This window comes from Hylobates moloch, unplaced genomic scaffold (assembly GCF_009828535.3).
Source record: "Hylobates moloch isolate HMO894 unplaced genomic scaffold, HMol_V3 SCAFFOLD_7, whole genome shotgun sequence".
Lineage (NCBI taxonomy): Eukaryota > Metazoa > Chordata > Mammalia > Primates > Hylobatidae > Hylobates > Hylobates moloch.
The window spans coordinates 88,943,571-88,962,475 of NW_026652282.1; the positions used below are offsets into that span (position 1 = coordinate 88,943,571).

The 18,905-nt window shown below is 39.4% G+C and overlaps 1 protein-coding gene across 5 annotated transcripts in view; it reads right to left on the minus strand.

The window, feature by feature from the left end:
- Positions 1–390: 390 nt before the first annotated feature.
- Positions 391–18,905, minus strand: part of MORC4 (MORC family CW-type zinc finger 4) — a 63,970-nt gene continuing 45,455 nt past the window's right edge. For 3 of the 5 annotated variants that reach the window (XM_058441804.1, XM_032757420.2, XM_058441806.1), the window contains 7 exons: positions 18,481–18,609; positions 17,079–17,147; positions 16,622–16,676; positions 15,067–15,242; positions 2,196–2,886; positions 1,619–1,902; positions 391–1,313 (listed from right to left, as the gene is read on the minus strand). In XM_058441804.1, coding sequence (XP_058297787.1) covers positions 1,160–1,313; positions 1,619–1,902; positions 2,196–2,886; positions 15,067–15,242; positions 16,622–16,676; positions 17,079–17,147; positions 18,481–18,609 — 1,558 coding nt within the window. In that variant the 3' untranslated portion in view covers positions 391–1,159. The remainder of the gene's footprint in view (positions 1,314–1,618; positions 1,903–2,195; positions 2,887–15,066; positions 15,243–16,621; positions 16,677–17,078; positions 17,148–18,480; positions 18,610–18,905) is intronic. The other 2 variants (XM_058441805.1, XM_032757421.2) reach the window with 1 other exon arrangement.

Sequence of the window (18,905 nt, forward strand, 5' to 3'; positions counted from 1 at the left end):
TTACCCCTCACTCAGCACTAGCCTGAAGAGTAAGTAGGTGTATTCTGAGGGGACATCAGATTCCACTCTAAAGTACTTCCCTAACTACCTGAAATCCCACTAATTTGATGATAAATATATTTTTTAATTTGAGCCTTATAGGTTTTTCAAGAATCCCTTATTAAAATGCAAATACCAAAGCAGGCGAACAGATCATGATATAACCTTAGTTCCCTTTATATTAACCCACCACTTCTATCAAACACATTTTTCACATTCCAAATTTTTCCATGCCTTTGTTTATGCTTGTCTTCTTCCAGAGGTAATGCTAAATTTAATATAAATTAGAAATATAACATTACCTTATTATTTTCACATAATCTCTCATTTGATATTCAAATCCAAGCCTACTTGATCTTTTTAAAAACAATTTATTTTTTCCAATGTAAGAATAACAAGTTTAATATTGAAAATCTGAAAAAGGCAGGAAGATAGGAAGAAGAAAAATATCAACCATAGTCCTACCACCTAAAGAACACTCACTGACAGTGTGGCCATGCTCATTCTTTAAGCCTTAATTTAGGTCCCATTTCTGGTGTGGTGCCTTCCTTGAACTTCCTCCCCCAGATCTTCCATGTCATATCTGTACCACTCAGTTGTACATATCATACACTTTTGTGTATAATGTGATGTATGTCTTATGTTTCCAATGAGATTGTTACATCTTCGAAGTCTGCAAACATGAGTTGTACTTGTTAGCTTACCCCAAAACACCTGGTATACCGGACCCAATATCTGCTGATTGATTTAACCTAAATGAATACAAACCATTTCAGAAAAAGATATAAAATAGACCACATATCCAGGTCATGAAAATTAAAGCTTTCAGGTCACCTAGCTTGGTGACTATTGCTTTTCTGTTCCTAGACTCTTGAAAGCCTATTTAAACTGGCCTCTTTCTCCACACCAAAACTGATAAAAAGGAGACTGATTATGAGCCAGAATTTACACAGAGATTCTCTATATAAGGCATAAAGGTGAGAGAGAGACAGAGAGAGAGAGAGAGAGAGAGAGAGAGAGAGAGATGTGGGGGAGGGAGAGAAAAGAGAGAGATGTAGGGGAGGGAGAGGAAAGAGAACAGACAGAAGATACGAGAAGAGAAGGGTATACAGTCTGGTGCTCAATCCAGTATGTGATTTGCCTCCAGCACCGTGTACAGGATCCCATCCACTTGTTCTGAGTCATACCCGATCTCACGAAGCTCCAAGTGAGGGAGGACAGAAGTAAGGAGATAGCTGACGTGGATACGTAGCCGCGTAAGCTTTGCCAAAGCCCTGTATGAAGGAGTGAGGGGGCAAGAGAAGAGATGACATGAAGTCATTAACCAACAGAATAAAATGAAGCCCCTTCAAAATGGAACCACATTTCTCAACAGTTATGTTTTCATTAGCTAGAAAGAAGAAAGCACAACGCCACCAAGCACAGGGAGACTGGCTGCAGCTTTCTAAGAAGTAATTACTCAATTCTTGGTGGCCTGTGAATTAAGGCTTCCTCCTTTGTCTATGGCCAGTAACTGGGGGTCCTAAGGGATGCTTCCCATTAGCACTCACAAGCTGATAACTAAACCCTAGTAATTAACCTTTCTAGGTCATCTCCCTCTGGGGTCCGGTAGGAGACCTGAGCCTTCTGCAGCATTTCCAGGTGTGTCTCTGTTTCCTTCAGTTTCTCTTTTAACTCTTGCTTTTCCTCTTTGGTTCTTTCCAGCTCAGCTTTCAGAATCTGGAATTCAGCTTGGCGATAACCCATGTGTTTCTTGCTCCAGTACAAGCCTTCCGCCTCCTGGGTACTGTAGATCACCAATTCATGTTGGACTTTCTTGAATTCAGACTGCCAGTGATTCCTCTCTTGTTCCAGCTCCTCCACCTGCAGTCCAAGAAACAGAAATTCAATGACCCCACAAAAGAGCATGCCAAAAACCGTTCCTCATATGGTCATCCTGTGATTCCACTATACATATTCCTCTACTTATGGACCTTTTCAATACCCTGAAATGGGCAGAAAGCCTACTACAGTTACTCTATCTGAAACACACCACAGAATAGTTCAAGGGCGTATTTTGTTTAAAGGCCTCAGAACATTAAATAATCAGGGCACCAACGTCCTGGTCCCTTGGTTACAATGGTCTCTTATTCCTAGTGGTGAGGTATTACCCTAACCTTTTGCTGGAACAAATTCCTTTCAGCCAAAACACGTTCCAATTTTTCTGTGGTTCTCTTCAATTCTTCCAGCTCTCTCTGGTTCTTCATCTTTGGTGTATTATGACCTTCACTCTCCTCATAGCCTCTTCCTTTCTCCCCAATGGCTGCAGCAGAGATTGCAGCAGAGGCCACAGAATAAGGCACTGGGTTCCAGGATTCAACTGCTTTTCGTCTCTCAGCAAGCTCCTCTCTGTTAAAAGGGATCAGCTGAATGGGAGCTCCTGAATCTCTAACACCTTTGGCAACACCAACAACAGCTACAAAAGGTCCCTTGTTGACTTCTTCTTTGTTTATGGTTGTGCTACCTCTGTTAGATTCTTCTGCCACCAATCTTGGCATCTGATCTTCTAATTCTTCAGGAAGCAGGGACCCCTGGCGTTGGTCTTTGGCCCCTGGATACAGAATTGAAACCTCCCTATTCTGACCTGTATTCTTGCTTGCTTCTGGGTATTCTGGGAAAAGGTATGGTGGTGTACTTCTCTCAGAACTCGATTTATCATGGCTGTTCTCCCCTTCCGGGTAGGCAACAGGTGCCTCTACCCTCCTGTAAGGAGCAGGCATGGAATAATCTAGAGAAGGTGTTGTCATGTCATTCTGGAGCCTTCTTCGTTTCTCCACCGGTTCTTCACCTAGGATCCATTTGTACTTACTGCAAGAAGAGGAAATTAAATTGTAAGCTGTCACAGTACAAGTTAAGTATTTTCTGACCCTATGGAGCCCCAACTCAAACTTCCCATATTCAGACTGGCTCTAGATGTTACCCACAGACAAGTTCAGGTTAGGGATACAACTTTACCCACAAGCCTCAACCCTTTCACTAGTGCGATTGGTATTAAGGGAGAGGTGAAGTTGAAAGGTGTGAATGGGCAGCATCTGGATATAATAGGACTAGGTTGACCTTGGTAAGAATTCTAAAAATAAGATTGCGACCAGCCTGACTTAGAAGTATCCTAAAGATGCAAGTCAAGAAGGAAGACAGAGAAAAAACACATACCCCAAATCCCCTAATACAAGAATGGAATAAAAAGGCCATAAAAAGCCTAGAAGAGTATGCAGAGAATAGTGCCAACTCATTAATTTTACAGCGTCACAAATGCCTTCCTGTATCAAAGACTTATGCACATTTTTTTATATTGCAGCAGAACCACACAATTCTTTCACTAGCCCACTGGATTGTGGCTATTGCCCATAGTTCACTTGTAAAAGTTAATTGAACCACAGGGGCCTAGTCAGAAACAAAGAAAGTGAATCAGCCAATTCAAGTCATTTCCCCCTTGTGACAAAGAATTCCCGTGCTCAAGCACAAGCAGACACTCCCTGAGTTCTGCAGGAAAGCCCATGATGATGACCTTAAATCATCTTCCATTTCTGGCTGCTGTATGCACTAGGGGTTGAAGAACTAATGAAACAACTGGCACCAGAGAAATCCACAGGCAATTTTTAATCATGCAGCAGGGTGGGAACCCCATTTTTATCCTTACAACTATTCTGTCCTCCTTCTGGATAACCAAGACATTTCAAGATAAAATCAACTTTCAAATTTTCAATGAGAAAGCATCAGACATATGATTTGCCACCTCATAGTACCTCAAGGCTGCCCATATTTCTCTGTATTTTTTGAGAACACCTGTAAGACAAACCAAGCTGTAGCTTCTTATAATGCCTATATGTTCTTCAGAAATACAACTGATCTGCCATCTTAATAGATCTTGTCGTGTTAGCCTTAGGTAAAAGCAAAAGGACTTAGGAGCTATGTAAGAACAACTGTATCCATCTTTGAACACGTATAAGGACTACTACTGATGGCCCATTCAACTGTGGTACTGAAGAAGACAGTAAGACAATCGGTTGGCAGGTACAAAGGAAAAGTATATAATACTAAATAGCAACAACCAAGCCTTGTGAAAAGCAATTACAGTCGTATTATTTGCCTTCTCTTCGTTTTCCCACCTCTAAGGGTTCTGTCCTTAACTATCTTCTCTTCTGACCCTGTATTTCTTCTCCTTTGTAATCTTATACAACCTCTTGGCTACAATCTCTGGGCAACAACTCCCATATTCTCCCAAACCCTGACCCCCAGTATTGAATTTCCAACTGCCGGTCACACATTTCTTCCTGGAGGTCCCACTGGTATCTCAAACTCAGTATGTATGAAACCAACCTTTCATTTTCACCTTCAAACCTGCTCCTTTTCCCTATGTTTCCTATTTGTGTTACAACAGCACCAAACTGTCAGTAATATTTATACCGTAGTTTTATACATTATCAATACTCAAGTTCAAGCTCCCGCTACCTTTCCTGGACTACTGCAATGGCTTCCTGCTGTCTCCAGTCTCCCCTTCTCTTACCTCCAGATCACTGTCCCAAGCTAATCTTCCTAAAGCATTGCTTTGATTATGCTACTCCTCTATTCAAAATCTTTATTTATTGCTCCACACAACATAAAAGCTTAAATGTCTTAGCTCACTATTGAAGCTTTTCCATGCCAAAACATAGTAAACATTTACTGAGCACTTACTCTGTACCAGATCATGTAAGAAGTGCTTAACATGTATTGCCTCATCTAATTCTCCCAATAAACATGAGGCAGGTGGGATTATTGTCTCCACTGTTTTAAGGGGATGCTCAGGAAGAAGTTAAGTAACTTTCTCAAGGTGGCTAGTAAGTATCAGAGCTGGGACATAATTTGGCCTCAGCTTTATCTCTCATTACTCCCTTCACAAACATCAGTCAAACTGGATGCCTTGTGACTGGAGTGCCCTTCTTCTACCCAACACTGCATGTGTAAATCCAACTCAAATGCTACTTCTGAATTCCTATAGCACTTCAAGCACTCTCTTATTAAAATGCATCACGGCTGGGCGCAGAGGCTCACGCTTGTAATCCCAGCACTTTGGGAGGCCAAGGTGGGCGGATCACGAGGTCAGGAGATCGAGACCACAGTGAAACCCCGTCTCTACTAAAAATACAAAAAATTAGCCGGGCATGGTGGCGGGCGCCTGTAGTCCCAGCTACTCGGAGAGGCTGAGGCAGGAGAATGGTGTGAACCCAGGAGGCGGAGCTTGCAGTGAGCCGAGATTGCGCCACTGCACTCCAGCCTGGGTGACAGAGCAAGACTCCGTCTCAAAAAAATAAAATAAAATAAAATAAAATAAAATGCATCACTTACTACTCTGTGTGTGTGTGTGTGTGTGTGTGTGTGTGTGTGTGTCTCCTAGGTACCTTATAAAAGTACAAAAGTATAAGTTCCTACACAGAAGGGAGCTTAATTAACCATGCTAGATGGGGAGGAGGGAACAAAACTTTCACATAAGAGGCAACCAAAAAAAGAACTATTATGTGAATGAGGGAAAATAACTAGATTTTACTTATTGGTTCTATACTTCTCCAGAAAGTCTGGCAAGTCCTTTTGGGAATCAATTGTCATACCAGACTTGTATTCACTTATTGAGTAGAGATTAATTATGGGTTTTATATACTAGAAATTCTCCAACTACACAGTTTCCTCTTATTTTCTTTCTGCCCTTTGTCATATTCCTCCATTGTCTGTCAATTCATGGTGTATTTTTGGTTTTCTCCTTTAAGTATTTTACATTTTCTGACATACACCATGTTTCTGCTCCTTCAAAATGCTTTCTGAGAGGCTTCTGTAATTAACCACTATCAGTTTTGTGTTATTTCACTAAGACAGAGAATGATACATTCAAATTAATATATTTCATTTTTTACTCACTCATGTCATAAATGTTTCCTACTATGTTTAAGGAACTATGATAGGCAAGAATAAGGATCAAAAATCACGGCCCTGTAATAGTGTATATATACTCCTTCCAGATGATGTATTTTTCAACATCTTTACTGGGACAGAAATCTATAAATTCACTTAAGGTATACAATTCAACAATTTTAGTATTCTCACAGAGTTGTGTAACCATCACCACAATCTAAGTTGTGAAAATATGCACCACCCCACAAGAAACCTCCTACACATCAGCAGTTACTCCCCATACCAACCACTGGGCCACTGCTCTACTTTCCGTCTCTGTAGATTTGCCTATTCTAGGCATTTAATATAAATGGAATAATAAAACATATGGTCTTTTTTAAACTTGCTTCTTTCACCTAAATGGAATAAAACATATGGTCTGTTTTAACTTGCTTCTTTCATTTAACATAATGTTTTCAAGTTTTATCCATGTTGTAGCACATAATCAGTATTTCATTCCTTTTCACAGCTAAATAATAGTCCATTGTATGAATAGGCCACATTTTATATCCATTCATCAGTTGATGGTTATTTAAATTGCATCCACTTTTTGGCTACCATGAATGATGCTGCTATCAACATTAGTATACAAGTTTTTATATAGACATATGTTTTCAGTTTTCTTGGGTATAAACTTAGGGGTGGCATTACTGAGTCATATAGCATTCTGTTTAACATTTTGTGAAACTATTGGAATGTTTTCCAAAGCAGCTGCAACATTTTGCATTTATACCAGCAAGTGATCCTCCCACCTCAGCCTTCCAAGTAGCTGGAACTACAGGCATACACGCCCAGCTAATTTTTGTATTTTCTGTAGAGACAGGGTCTTCCTATGTTGCCCAGGCTGGTCTTGAACTGCTGGGCTCAAATGATCCTCCCATCTCAGCCTCCCAAAGTGCTGGGATTACAGGTATGAGCCACCATGCCCAGTCTCTTTCTTCAATTTTAATATAAGCATCTAAAAATGTAATTTTCCCTCTGAGTATTTCTTTAGCTTCAACCCATAGTTTTCATATATTTTGTTTTAATTTTCATATTTTCAACATATTTTTACATTTCCAATGTGATTTTTTTCTTCTACCCATTTATTTTGGAAATTAAGACATGTGTCATTTAATTTCCATATATTTGTGCATTTTCCAAATTTCCTTTGGTTGTTGATTTCTAATTTAATTATATTGTGATTGGAGAACATCCTTTGTATGATTGTCAATACTTTTAAATTCACTGAGGTTTGTTTTACAACCTAACATACAGTCTGTCTATGCTGGAGAATATTTCACGTGCATTTGAGAAGAATACATACTATGTTGTTGTTAGGTGAAGTTTTCTGTATGTATGTCAGGTCTGGTTGGTTCAGAATGTTCTTCAAGTCTTCTAGTTCCTTGTTGATCTTCTTCCTAGTTGTTGTATCCGTTATTGAAAGTAGGGCATTGAAGTCTCCAACTATTATTTTTGAATTGTCTATTTCTCTCTACAGTTCTGTTTTTGCTTTGTGTATTTCTGGGGCTCTGTAGTTAGGTCCATATGTGAGTGTAGTTATTACATCTTCCTGATGGACTTTATCATTATGAAATGTCCCTTTTTATATCCAGTAACATTTTTTATTTAAAAGTCTATCTTGTCTGATATTAGTATAACCATGTTTGCATGTTGAATCTTTTTCTATCCTTTTACTTCCAACCTATCTGTATCTTCGCATCTAAAGTGTGTTTCCTGTAAATAGTATATTTGCATATTTTTTAAAAATATAATCTGAGGCTGGGCGCAGTGGCTCACACCTGTAATCCCAGCACTTTGGGAGGCAGAGGCGGGCGGATCACAAGGTCAGGAGACCGAGACCACGGTGAAATCCCGTCTCTACTAAAAATACAAAAAATTAGCTGGGCGCAGTGGCGGGCGCCTGTAGTCCCAGCTACTTGGGAGGCTGAGGCAGGAGAAAGGCATGAACCCGGGAGGCAGAGCTTGCAGTCAGCCAAGATCATGCCACTGGAGGATCTGTCTAAAAAAAAAAAAAAAAAAAAAAAAAATATATATATATACACACACACACACACACACACATATACAAAATCTGATCTCTGTCTTTTGATTGGATTGCTTAATCCAGTCACATTTTATGTTACTGATAAGGTAGAATTTACATCTGCTATTTAGTTTTTTAATTTTCTACAGGTGTCATGCCTTCTTTGCTCCTTTGTCCCACCTTTATTTTTCCTCTTTTCATATCATGTATTTTCTAGTATAACGTTCACGAATTTAATAACACATTGTTATAATTATTAATTTATGCAATGTTACATCTTCCAAGGAAGCCAAGAGAAGCAGAGCAAGTACATATTTACAGGGCTTTATTAACCTTTTTATTTTCCATTTTTTAATTGTCATTTCAGACTGTAGATCTGAGTTACTATCTGGCATCATTTCCTTACTCCAATGTAATTTTATTCCCATCCACCTCCTTTGTGCTGCTCTTGTCAAATATTTTACATTTGTATATGTTATAAGCACAATGATAAATCAATATATATATATATGCAATTATATAAAAATATATTGCTTTGTTATTAAATTGGTTAAGAACAGAAAGAGGAAGAAATATTCTATTGTTTTGTGCTTTTTAATTAACTACACAGTTACTTTTATAAGCACTCTTTGCTTTTTCATGTGAATTCAGATTACTGTCTGATATTGCTTGCTTTCATCCTAAAAAAATCTCTCTAGTATTTCTTGTAAGGCAGGTCTGCTGGCAACAAATTCCTTCAGCTTTTGTTTATCTGGCAATGTATTTAGTTCACCTTTATTTCCTAAAGATAATTTTATTGTATTTAAGATACTTGTTTGACAGTCTTTCATTCAGTACTTTGAATATGTCATCACGCTGCCTTCTTGTTCCCATTTTTTTTCTCGTGAGAAGTCATCAACTTTAATCTTCTTGGGGTTCTCTTGTACTTGATGAATCATTTTCTCTTTGCTTTTGGCTTTCAATATTTGCACTATGATGTGTCTGGCTATGAATCTCTGTATTTATCCTATTTTGAGTTTGCTGAGCTTCCTAGATGTATACATTAATGTTTTTCATCAACTTTTGGGAAGTTTTTAGCCATGATTTCTTGAAATATTTTTTCTACTTCATTTTCTCTCTATTCTTCTATTATGCATATGTTGGTGCATTTCATGGCGTTCCACATTTCTCTGAAGCTCTGTTCATTTTTCTTTTCCACTGTTCTTCAAATTGCATAATCTATAACTGATCTATCTTCAAGTTTTTTTATTCTTTATTCTTCCAACTCTAATGTGCTGTTGAGTTCCTTTAAAATTTTTTTCATATCAGTTATTATACTTTGCACCTTCAGAATTTCCATTTGATTCTTTTTATAAGTCCTGTCCATTATTGATATTCTCTACTTTAATTCTTTAGACATGGTCTCCTTTAGTTCTTTGAATGTATTTATAACAGCTGCATTGAAGTATTTGTCTGATAAATCCAACATCTGAATCTCTTCAAGAGCAGTTTCTATTGCTGTTCCTTCCCACCCTCTGCTCCCATGTAGAGGTCACACTTCCCTGTTTCTCTTCATGTTTCATAATTTTTGTTGACAACTGGACATTTTAGACAATATAGCAATTCTGGACACTGATCTCCCCTTCCCTATGACACTGACGTTGTTGTTTGCTTGGTTATTTATTTAGTGACTTGGCTGAACTGACTCTATGCAGTCTATTTCCCCTGTATGATGCAGCCTCTGATGTACTTGTTCAGATTTTTTTTCTTGATTTTAATCTTTCACCTGGCAACCTAGCTCATACCTGGTTTGGCACAGGCCACTTGTTAGTTAAAGGTTGTGCTTAAGTCCCTTCAGCCGGTTAGATTTTTACTCTTTTCCATTGGGTGTGTGCGAGACTTGGAGGTTACTACCAAAGTTCAAGTGTATGCTTCTGTCCCACATTCAGCCAGGTACTAATAGCTTAGATTTTCCCTCTTCAATCACCCTGGAGGTAGCATAGCATTGAACATGTACACAGTCTCCCAGATTGCCAGGGATGTATGTGATTTCATTTTTAAGCCTAGTTCCCAGGAGATGCCCCTGGGTCAGAGTAACATTGTTCAGCCAGTGGTTGGTTAGAGGTTGTGCTTAAACCCCTAGCGCCAGTGAGGCTCCTCTTCTTTACTGTTTCATCTGTGTTCAGCTTGAGGACGGCTTTCAAGTCCACCTTAGGTCCTGCTCTGATTGCTTCTGAGTGGGTGTAGCCCTGTGCTTATACACAGCCTTTCTGACACCCAAGACTATGATCTGAAGAGGGCTCCTGACTGTATTTCCCTGATTCTCTCTGTTACCAAACTTATGATTGCTTGCACATTTTGCTTGCTAAAACTTGTCATGGAGTTATCATTGCCCTCATAATTGTTCTCTACCAAGATCTCCATTATTTTTGACAATGCCCCTTAGTCACAGAATTCTTCATGTTCTGCTCCACATAAAGTCAATTCGTTTAGGTAGAGCTGTGGCGTTCTTCATCCTTAAGGCCTGCCTCTCTCTTTAAGCAGAATCTCTGGCACAGTGTGCAAGAACTAGAGACAACAACGGTAACATACTTCTCCCAGAGTAAAATCCCTTCTTTATGAATGGGTGCTGGGGTAATTTTTGGCTTACTTCTTCCAGCATAGGTCATTCTGACCTATGAGCAAGCTCGGGTAGGAACAATAGGGGCATGGTATTACTAACTTGCTGTTCCTTTGTGAGTGCTCCCACTCTATAAGTGAGGGCTTTGTTGGGGAAGAGAAGGCTGGGAGAAGAGAGACCCAGTCTTCGTGGGTCTGCCTGTAATAGAGCTTCTACAAAACAGAACTGGAGAGGAGATGAGAAAAGCCAGAGGCCTGCTCCTCCCAGGTAAAACCATAGCTCTAGACAAGGAGCTAAGGGACGAGGGAGCCCCCATCTTCTAGACCACACCCACATGGATTAGAATTCCCTTGAGTAGTTTTCGTAAAACAGAGCTTGGAGTGGGACAGGCTGTGGTTCAAATGCCACTGACTCTTGCTGTTCTTCCTGAGATTTAGAAGATTTCTTGAATATTTCTCCCTTTGCTGTGTGCCCCTAGGACACTATCCAGAAACGCTGATTTTTTAAAATATATTTTTTCAAGTTAAACAGTTATTTGTTGATGAGAGAGTCCACTATGCTCCTCATTTCTCCATTCTGGAAGTTGCTTCCCCAGATCATATTTTTAAATGTTAATACTGGCCCCTGAATCAATCTTATTCATTTGCAAAATTGTTCGTCTATTTCTACCCCTTGTTTGTTATTTCAAGTATTCCTTTAGACACATTAGAATGTCTCTACTTCTCTCCCTCCAGTGCAATTCAGAATTTCTTGTTAACCTTTAAAAATATGAACTAATTAGCCTTTGACATATAGCTTACTCAAATCTAAATATCTAAATAAATTACAGCCACTAATTCTTGCCTTCATTCAAATGCTTACAGTTACTTTAGATCTTTTTTTTTTTGAGACAGGGTCTTGCTCTGTTGCCCAGACTAGAGCGCAGTTGCGCAATCAGAGCCGGCTCACTGCAGCCTACGCTCAAGCGATCCTCCCACCTCAGCCTCCAGAGTAGCTGGGACCACAGGTGCACGTCACCACACCTGGCTAATTTTTTATTATTTGTAGAGAAGAGGTCTCACTGTGTTGCCCAGGCTAGTCTCGAACTCCTGGGCTCAAGCAACCCTCCTGTCTCGGCCTCCCAAGTGCTGGTATAAGAGGCGTGAGGTACTGCACCTGGCCACTTTAAATCTTATTTTGTATCACTCATAAGAGAACTATACGTATTTGGCTGGGTGCAGTGGCTCACTCCTGTAATCCCAGCACCTTGGGAGGCCGAGGTGGGCGGATCACAAGGTCAGGAGTTTGAGACCAGCCTGACCAACATGGTGAAACCCTGTCTCTACTAAAAATATAAAAATTAGCCAGGCGTGGTGACACACGCCTGTAATCCCAGCTACTCAGAAGGCTGAGGCAGGAGAATCGCTTGAACTCAGGAGGCGGAGGTTGCAGGGAGCCGAGATTGCGCCACTGCACTCCAGCCTGGGCGACAGAGCGAGACTCTGTCTCAAAAAAAAAAAAAAAAGAAAGAAAGAAAACTATATGCACTTTATATGTAAGTATTGGGGATACTTACATATCAAACTTTGACTACTCAAACCTCCTTCATCTTTGATCTTGTCACTACCCTAGAACAGGGCCTTTCATAAAGTAGGTACTCAAATACAGTCGTGCATTACTACACATGATCTTAGCCAAAAGGCCGAGAAGCGATACAGTCGTGCATTACTTAATGATGGGCATACGCTCTGAGAAATCCATTGTTAGACAATTTCCTCATTGTGCAAACATCATAGAGCGTCCTTACACAAACCCAGATGGTATAGCCTACTATACACCTAGGCAATAGCCTATTGCTCCTAGGCTATAAACCTGTACAGCATGTGACTGTAGTGAATACTATAGGCAACTGTAACAAAATGGTAAGTATTTGCATATCAAATATATCTAAATATACAAAAGGTACAGTAAAAATACAGTATTGTAAGTTTATGGGATAACTGTTGTGTATGTGCTCTGTTATTGACCAAGATGTCATTATGTGGCACGATTATACATGTAGGATGAACAAATAGAAAGGGATTATTTCCTTTAACAGAAATAAGCTGTCTTCCCCAGAAAGGTTATACCTGCTTACATACTGATGGAACCTATTCTTTATTGCAGGTCCTCTCCTCCCCTTGCTAGATTTGTGGGACTCACAAAGCTGTTTCCAGTGACACCTGTGGAGCCCCTGCTAAACTACCCACTAGAACTTAAAAGTTTTCTTGGATACTGTAGGCTTTATTTTATCTAGAGTTAGTAAGCTGAACTACATGACCCAAGGACTCTTATCAGCTTCCTATGCTGATAATAACAGAAGACCTTTGTAACTCTTGATTAAACCTTAATGTTTTATCAGAAATCCTATATATTTTACTAGACTCTTGAGTAACTCCATTTTCCCCCATAAAAAGGTAGTCTCAGCCCAATCAATGTGATTCCTTCGAAAAGTGTAACTTGAAATGACACAATCATCATTTACTGATCTTATGTAACATATATGACATTAGCAACAGCAACTATCACATACCTCTTATGTTTCTCTTTCTCTTGAAATAATTTTATTCTCAATAAATTAAAATTACACATGAATGGCCAATGTACTTTACCTGTCCTCTACAGCCAAAGCCTCACTCTCAATATAGCAACCCATAAAGACTCATACAAAAATTCCAATAGAGACTGATGAAGTATGCCACCCAATGGAAGTTCTATTGTACTGCATTCATAAAATAAGTATATAAATTAGCATTTGTAATCTCCTTGAGGTTACCAAAAATCCACTACAGAGTTATAAAAGAAACACTGGAAAAAAAGGAAAAGTGTTCATAGTAGGGAAAGGATAGTCTTCAAAAGCAAAGACACCTGACACTCCAGCAGCAATGGTGATATATGAGCATCTCCAGGAGACCAGGGTAAAAAGGTAACAATGTGCTTCAAAAACACTTAGCATTTACAGTGCACCTCTCCCAACCTAAAATGGGAGTTGGAAAAGTATGCATGGAAACGGTGTAATTAGGCTCAAGCTCCTGAGACTAAGGCTGGATTCTATTTCTTATCCCATTGCTACAAAATTCAATCTTAGAAATTGCTTCTTATATATGACTCAGATTCAACCATTACTTACTGAGTACCTACTATATTCCAAGGCACTGTTCTATTGTTTTTTTGTTTTTTTTAAGAGATGAGATTTCGCTGTGTTGTCCAGGCTGGTCTCGAACTCAGAAACAAAGAGAAAAACAAACCAACCAACCAGGAGTCACTTTATCCTATTATGTATTCCACTGACTATTCTACAATATGTTAAGAAGATATCCAAACTGAAAATAGTCACTAAAAAGTTCACTTCCCGGCTGGGCATGGTGGCTCACTCCTGTAATCCCGGCACTTTGGAAGGCCAAGGCGGGTGAATCACCTGAAGTCGGGAGTTCGAGACCAGCCTGACCAGCATGGAGAAACCCCATCTCTACTAAAAATACAAAATTAGCCAGGCGTGGTGGTGCATGCCTGTAATCCTAGCTACTCGGGAGGCTGAGGCAGGAGAATCGCTTGAACCCGGGAGGGGGAGGTTGTGGTGAGCCAAGATCGCACCATTGCACTCCAGCCTGGGCAACAAGAGTGAAACATAATAGTCACATTACTGATGAACATAGACATTTCTACTATTAGAGAGCAACCATGTCCCTGCCTTATATGGCTTGGCCCTGCAAGAGTGAGAAGCAGAATAGAGAGGAGAAAGCAAGGAGTCATAATTAGGAGTACTGAGTTCAGTCCCATGGGAGTAAAGGGGCAGTCATATCCTTCAGTGCTTCAAATACTCCTGACGTCTAAGAAAAAGAACAGTTATGCTCCTTCTTGTTATGAAGACACAAAATAACACTGATGAGGTGCTAAAAGGTGAACAAGTCCAATGCTAAACTTATACTAATAATTTATTCTAGGAAACAACAAATGATAAAGCTTACCTAATGGCACAAATATCTAATAGTTATTTTTGTATGTGGTCAACATGTGCTAGGCCTATGAGGCCCCAGAGAACTTCAATATCCATACACTGAAGAAAAGGAACAATGCTTATCATTATAACATTACCTTATTTGTGTTGTATTTTACACTTTTCAAATTTTGTCTATTATTTCACTTGCACAATTCCCAATATAATGTGAATACATGATACATAAAAAGAGTATCAGCAAATGATCACCTCAAAATTATAGACCTGATACAGCAGTTATAATACTGAAAAACTGGAGGTACATGCAACACACAACTCTATCAACTTAAAATTGTGCTTCTACTTCTGAATTCCATGCTAGGCCTTAGAAAAAATAGAAACAAGGTAAAACATACCAATTTACTCTACAGGAAAACAGACCCTAAAGCTTACTATTGACAAGAGATCATGCTTTTTAGTCACCTGGAAAACTGAAAAACACTGGAATCCAGAGGCTTAAGTTGAAGAGATGGTGATCTGCTTTCTTCTCCACCAGAAGGAAGCACACTAGGGCTATGAATTCCCTCATATCCAATTGTCTTGTTATTCAATCCAGCCATTTCTTGAACAGTAAGGATCTTCGGTGGATTACTGAATACCTATAAAAGACAGAAATGATTTGTAAAAGTCTCAAATTCAAACCAAATGCCAAAGGATGAGTCAATCCTTCTGATGCTAGGAAAGAATGCTTGGCCAAATAAAAAGAAACTGTTTCCTACACAAAACAAACAGTGCGCAGTAATGTACACTAGAACACCGAACCCAGGCATACTCAGTTATCAACCTTATCAGCAGGACACCAAACAGACCTCCCCCAACTTACTTACTGGCTCCTAGAATTATCTCACCCCCAATATAAACCCGGGCCCCCTAATCACTGTCTAATTCTCTCTTGTGACCCAGTTTAAGGCTGAGTTTTCACTCCCCTGAGATGTATGATGAGGGGGATGGTGGGAAAATGCCCTGCAGCAAGTGTCTGTGCCAGTTTGGGAGAAATACATGCGACAGACTAACATATATTCATAGTACATACACACACAGACATGCATCTGGATCTTGTGGGAGAGCCAGCTCATGAAGATAGTATGAATGATTAAGGTGAGGGAAAATATAGGGGAGGTAAACTGAATGAGAACAGGGCAGTCCTAGGAAATCTACCAATCTCTACATCAGACAATTAAACCAAGGCATTAGGGTATGAAACCTGATTATTCATATGCCTGGGTCTTGGCAGGATATCAGAAGAAGAATTAGTATTAAATTGCCTCTATCCTCACCAGTCTGACCTACCCTGATTGAGTGGGTGGAAGGTGAATCTAACATGCGACTAGCAGATCTCTCTTGGAAAGAGGGTCAAGAGGGAAATCATGCAGAAAGGCAAGGTTGGGAGGGGAAGATATATGGGTGCTATGGTGGCTGTCAGGAAAGAAGTGTCCCTGAAAGGACGGCCAACCTTATTGCACCCTTCAGCGTCCGGAGCTGGGCAACCATGTCCGAGAGACAGTGCTCCTGAAAATTCAAAACAGCAGAATTTTTATAAAGCCAGCCAGCCTGAAAGCAGGGATTGGGGAGGAGTGCAAACAACCACCCCTTCTTCCCAAGAGGAAGGAGGAAGGGATCACCCCTGAATCCTAGAAGAAAAGAGACAGGAAAAGCAGACACTTAACAGGAGAAGCCTGTATGAGGATGGAACACAACCCTGAATATTCTGTGACATTGAATGTGACATTCATACTGTCCAGAGTCAGTACTGAATCCAAATGTGGAAGATAAACGATTTGACTCTTCTACTTTCGGTGATCTAAACATCAGTGACAGCAGAGCAAAGCAAAACCAAAAGATTCAATGAAAAGAAGACCACCAGAAGAAATGGTTTGTTATTTCTATGCAGCTTTCAAGACTGCTGCTTCCTTCAACTTATATTCTCTGCTGGGGAAAATGTTGTGTGAGAACAATAGGGGTGTGCACTGCCTCTCACCTGGTGGTTCTCATTTTCCATAGGCATCTTCTTTTTCTCCTCAACAGTTTGTTCTCTAGGAGAAGATAAAAGTGCTATTTAGTTCACTCATGAAACTTCTCAGTTTGAAATGGACTGCCAATTGTAGATTTAGGTTATAATGTTCCTTCCAAATTACAAATACTGTGAGCCTCATTGAGTAACTGAGGGTGCCTTTCTGAACTAGGCTATTGAAGTGAGACTTCAAGTGCCCCACTAGAGAGAGAGAGAGAAGGAGAGAGAAAGACTAAAGACAATCACTAGTTGAGGCATTCAGGAGATGATTAGAAGGAATAAAGAACTGGGAGAGCAGAGAGGTGAGGAGGGAAATTATTTAAGAACCAAAAAAATTCTCTCTTCTCAAAACTCCCCTGTCCTATAAGGAAGTGTCAGGCTACTCTACCCTATGACAGAGAACACCATCTCATGTATACTCAACTGTTTCTTAGCTTTGCTCAAGCACAGGTCTTCATCAATGAGTTCTTGTTCCTCTGGAACAGAGCATCTCCTGCAGTACAGAGAATAAATCATCCTTTGGAAAAAAACTGGGTCCTTCACTTTTACCTTTTAATTTCCTTACAGCTATGCAGGTTAACAACTCTCTAACATTACAGAGTTCAGATCCCAATCAAATTATAAAACCTTGTTATATGTAAAGCATGAGAAAGAGAATTTTAGGAGTAAAAACTGAAAGGAGTACTGGAAAATACATTCAGTGGTCAAAAGTAATCCTAGAAACGAACAAAATTTAACAATAATTGGCAGCTATATTATACCCAGTTTATAAAGGGGCAAAGTGGCCTGCAAGGTTATGTCTCCTGTACTAAAAGATAAAGTATTCAAAAATAAGACTTCTAAGTACTCAGTTCCATATTCTAATTACACAATCTCATTTACTCTCCATGGAAAGATACTTGGGCATATCTAGAGACTATGAGGAAATGCTTATATTTATAGACCTAATCTTTGTTCATTTAACTTCTTCAATTTTAGACATTTTTCCCCTAAAATGCATACCCATTTTAGCACCTTTCTATCAGTATTTATCCTGCCAGAAGAATTTTAAGAAAGTCACAGCTGAATTGAAGCACACTGACTTATTATTATGAACCTATATGACTATTGAGTCAAATTTTTAAAAACTTTTAAAGTTAATGCCCACAGATATGCCAGACACTATTTAGATGTTGGATGCTGCAAGAAACATAATGGTATATTAGGAAAACAAACACACAAACAGCGCTGAATATACAATAGGTACAGGTACTACTGTATAACACTGATTCCAAATACGAAGCATATAAAGAACATCATCGACTTGACCTGGAATGTAAAGTCCTTTGTCTCGAAGAGTTTACAATCTCTTGAAGAGCCAAAGTTCTTCAAAGACACATATGTGAAAAACATCCAAAAAGCACAAAACAATATGTGAACAAATGTCAAGAATCAAATACCAGAGGAAATCAGAGTAAAATCACTGTAAACTATGGTCAACAGGAAAAGCATCACACAAAACACTTGCTGCCCAGATGAATGTGATTGGGACAGACAAATGGAATGCAGAAAGTCATTGCAAGCAAGAGGAATGACACTATCAAAGTCATGGACATGACAGTAAGCATGGCATGTGTAGGGAATAGTGAAGCCACAGCCCTGGCTCAAGTACAAAGTTAGTGTTAAGATAACCACGAAATGTAAGGCTAGATAGGTAAGCTGGGGTCAGTCAGCACAGGGCCTTGAATGCCAGGCTGAAGGGTGTGAACCTGAGATGAAAAATGTTTTAGACTATAGAGATAAATCAGGAGTTACCTCGAGCATAAGATTGAGTCCTGGAACCTTACCTGTACTTTGGATGGGAATTATAATAACAAAACCATCTTGCAGGTAACATGGATGGATCAATCTTGCCAGGAAGCTTTCTCCATTTAAGACACTCATCACACTGAACCCATGTCTGGTCAGGAACCTTCCTGAATGAAGGAAAATGGAAGTGTGACTGTGTATATCTTAGCTCTGTGCTTTGTCTTACATTAGAAATGTGCAGCCTAAAAAAGAAAGAACCTAATTTCATATATGAAATGTGTTGGGAATGTTATCATCTCGGTTCCCAAATGTATATATTTTTAACTTCATAGATAAAATGATAGAACTATAGCAAATATGGATATGAAAAATAGTAGCAATTATTAACATGGTGAGCTACTTTTATAGAGGTCAATAATATTTATCCTGTAACCAAAAACCACTTGTACCTCAAAAGCTATTG